The sequence below is a fragment of the Ixodes scapularis genome, unplaced genomic scaffold (genome assembly GCF_016920785.2).
Source record: "Ixodes scapularis isolate PalLabHiFi unplaced genomic scaffold, ASM1692078v2 ptg000972l_1__unscaffolded, whole genome shotgun sequence".
Lineage (NCBI taxonomy): Eukaryota > Metazoa > Arthropoda > Arachnida > Ixodida > Ixodidae > Ixodes > Ixodes scapularis.
The window spans coordinates 974641-977897 of NW_024610076.1; the positions used below are offsets into that span (position 1 = coordinate 974641).

Sequence of the window (3257 nt, forward strand, 5' to 3'; positions counted from 1 at the left end):
TGGGAACCGATTGCGTGAAAGTGCTCGTGGTAGACTTCGTTGCACGAGCGGTTTTCTTTTTCTTTTTTTTTTTTATATGCCTCTCACGGTTCTCGTGCACGGATAGGCCTTTGCTCATTTTCCAGTACGATTAGTACGCACGAGCTACAGCTGTGGAAGATGCTCGAGGATTCCTGCGCTTAGTGAAAAGAGGAGCCGAAAAGAAAAAGAAAGAAAACGACGGGAAATTGTTTTCGATTCGAACATGGAGGCCAACAAGGCTTCACGAGTAGTTGTGGCTTGTGCCCTCATGATGGCGGATGAGGAAGTCGCGGAAGCACCTAATACCGACGCAAAAAAACCATGGATTAAGACATGGATGTCCAAGAAGGAACTCGGTATACAGAATCTACTCTATCAAGAACTTCTGGAGAGCGACCCCGTGGAGTACCGCCGCTTGCTGCGCGTTGACTCCAACCAGTTTGCTGACATTCTCTCGTCAATTGCATCGTGCATCCAAAAACTCGACACTGAAATGCGTCCAGCCATTCCAGCCAAAGACAAACTTCAACTGACGTTGCGGTTTCTTGCTTCAGGTGTGTGGTTATTCTTCTGACTTTTGTCCTTGTTTCAGCATATTTGAGAGCTACGCTCGACTTAGCCGTGTTTTTTTGTTTTCTTGCGAATTTTCAGGCGAAAGTCAACATTCCTTAAGCAGGCAGTTCCGCATTAGCCACAGCGCCGTCAACGGGTTCCTCGTTGAAACTTGTGACGCCATTTACAAAATGCTGGGACCAAAATATCTGGTGTCCCCGCGGACGAAAGATGAGTGGCTTGCAGTAATGAAGAACTTTTACGAAAGATGGCAGTTTCCGCAATGCATTGGAGCGCTGGACGGAAAACATGTCACAATTATCAAACCTCCGAACTCTGGATCTGTTTATTTTAATTACAAGAAGACCTTCAGTATCGTGCTTTTTGCTCTTGTGGACGCAGACAGCAGGTTTTTGTACATTGATGTTGGCGCACCTGGGTCTGATGGAGATGGAGGCATTTGGAGGACGACACCACTGCGGAATGCCATCGAGAACGGAACAGCCGGGCTGCCGATCTCAGGACCTGGACCGGTCGGCGTCCCACCCGTCATCGTGGGAGACGACGCCTTCCCCTTGTCTGTAAACTTAATGAAGCCGTACACTGGTACAAATTTGGATGAAGAAAAGGTTATATTTAACTACAGGTGTATTGCCTACATCATGCCATTTCTAAACACCGTATTTCTTATCGTTTTATTTTTTTATTTTTTATTTCAGATTAAGCCGAGCCAGACGGGTAGCAGAAAATGCGTTTGGCATTCTGGCAAACCGTTTTAGGTTTTTGCACACGACCATCGATGCCGAACCAGGAAGGGTCACCTCATTCATCAAGGCGGCGTGTGTGCTGCACAACTATTTGCGAGCTGCACCTGTGCTTCTTGAAGCGTCGAGGGAGGACCACCAGCGAAAAAGGGCAATCTACTTCGGGCTACGAAGTTGCAAAGGGCGCTCCGGGGCAAGAGCTCTAGATGTGCGTGAGCGTCTACTGAGATACTTTAATGACGACGGCGCCGTCGCGTGGCAGAGGGAACAGGCGGGCCTTAATCTGCGGATAAATAACAAAATGTAACCTTATCTGCATGTTCAGACAAGTGCAGTAGCAAATATACCATTTCATGAGCTGTATATTGCTACTTCCTTTACTTAACAACCGTTCATGCATGTGCTGGCACTTTGACCACCAAAAACGTTTTGTGTTATGCTCTAATTGTTCAATTTTATGTAAATAAACTTGAAAGAATCTTTAATGTTTTCTTATTTTTTATTTCGTCATGCTATAATATTGGTTCGCAATCTAACACACCCGCCCCAGTTTAACAAAAACAGCCACCAGGTCCGAATGGAATAAGTACAAAAGGCAAAGGATACAAGCATTTGTTTGTTTTCAAGTATTCCCTTTACTTATGAGTGCGGAATGCTAATTTTGGATTAACATTTTTTAGTTTAAATTGGGTTATTTGAATTACATTTATTATTGCTGTCGGTCTAGGTAACGCTTGACTAGTTCCAATACCTCTATCTGACACCCAATAAAATTGGTTACGTTTAGGTTTCTCATGAGGCCCGCCACTACTCTTCCGAAATTATCAGCGCTGTCGCAATTTTTTTTCAGTTGCAAAACTTTCCGCAGTTTTAGTGAAAGCAACCGTGCGCTCCTTCCACCCAGAGATGGAGCAGTCATCTGTTTCTTTTTTTTTTTCGTCATCGCACTTTGAGCGCTTCACAGGAGTGCCAGACGCTTCCACACTGGGACTCGTTGTTCCGCGCGGTGTGTGTGTGGAAGGTGTGCCAAGGACAGGTTCCTTCATCTCGGTCATAACAGACGCCAATTCTGTCTCACTGTCCATCTGGAAAGGTAAAAGAAATACGAATGCATTACTGTAGAGGAACTGTATGTAACGCCCCCGCTTGCACGGCAGAATATCGCAAGTGCCTGCCATTTACTGTTCAGAGCAATGAGGGAGAGATAAAAAGAGAGAGAAATATAGAGAGAGAAAGAGAGATAGTTTTAGTAGTGAAGGAAGGACGGGCGATGGGTTACGTGACCAAGAGTAGATGTCACAACCGTAGTATCGTGGAAGAAGCGAGAGTTGTTTTTTATAAAAACGCAGCAGGTCGGACCCATCGAAGGCTCACCGGCGGTTGGCAATTTCACTTGCACAATTTAATAAAAAACAAGTTTACTCAATAAATTTGAATGAAACTGCATTACGGCCAGGACCCGGCCCGCGGGCCGCCGGTTGTCAAATCCGAAGATAGTGTCTCGCAGCTTCATCCAGAGACTACCAGCACTTCAAGAAACCGTGATTAACACGAGTGAACGAAACAAAATGCTGAAGCCCGAACAAAACAAATTGCTGAAGCGTGTAGAGCAAAGCCAGAACTCGAACGTCAGCCAAGCTAATAGGATTCAGTGACCTCCATAAACGAACGCTCGTCAACGTTTCGCTCGATGGGTATAAAAAATCAAGTTAAACGAATGCCGAAAAAATCAAGTTAAACGAACCCGCCAAACGTTACTCACTCCACTGGGATCCTTGTGTTGGTAACATTCGTTGCACTCCCGGGAAAGGACAGGTTTGCTCCGATCCAAGAACAGGAGACTGTGGTAGAACCTCCATCTACCGTTGTACGTGTACTCCGCAGCTTGGCCGCTCTTCGTCTTCATAATTTTTTCCTTCT

At 45.6% G+C, this 3257-nt stretch overlaps 1 protein-coding gene across 1 annotated transcript; it reads left to right on the forward strand.

The window, feature by feature from the left end:
* Window positions 1-658: 658 nt before the first annotated feature.
* LOC120841575 (protein ALP1-like) lies at window positions 659-1644 on the forward strand. The gene is made up of 2 exons (XM_040212487.3): window positions 659-1219; window positions 1293-1644. The coding sequence occupies exons 1-2, from the start codon at window positions 765-767 to the stop codon at window positions 1642-1644; spliced, it is 807 nt and encodes a 268-aa protein (XP_040068421.3). The 5' UTR covers window positions 659-764.
* Window positions 1645-3257: the final 1613 nt, after the last annotated feature.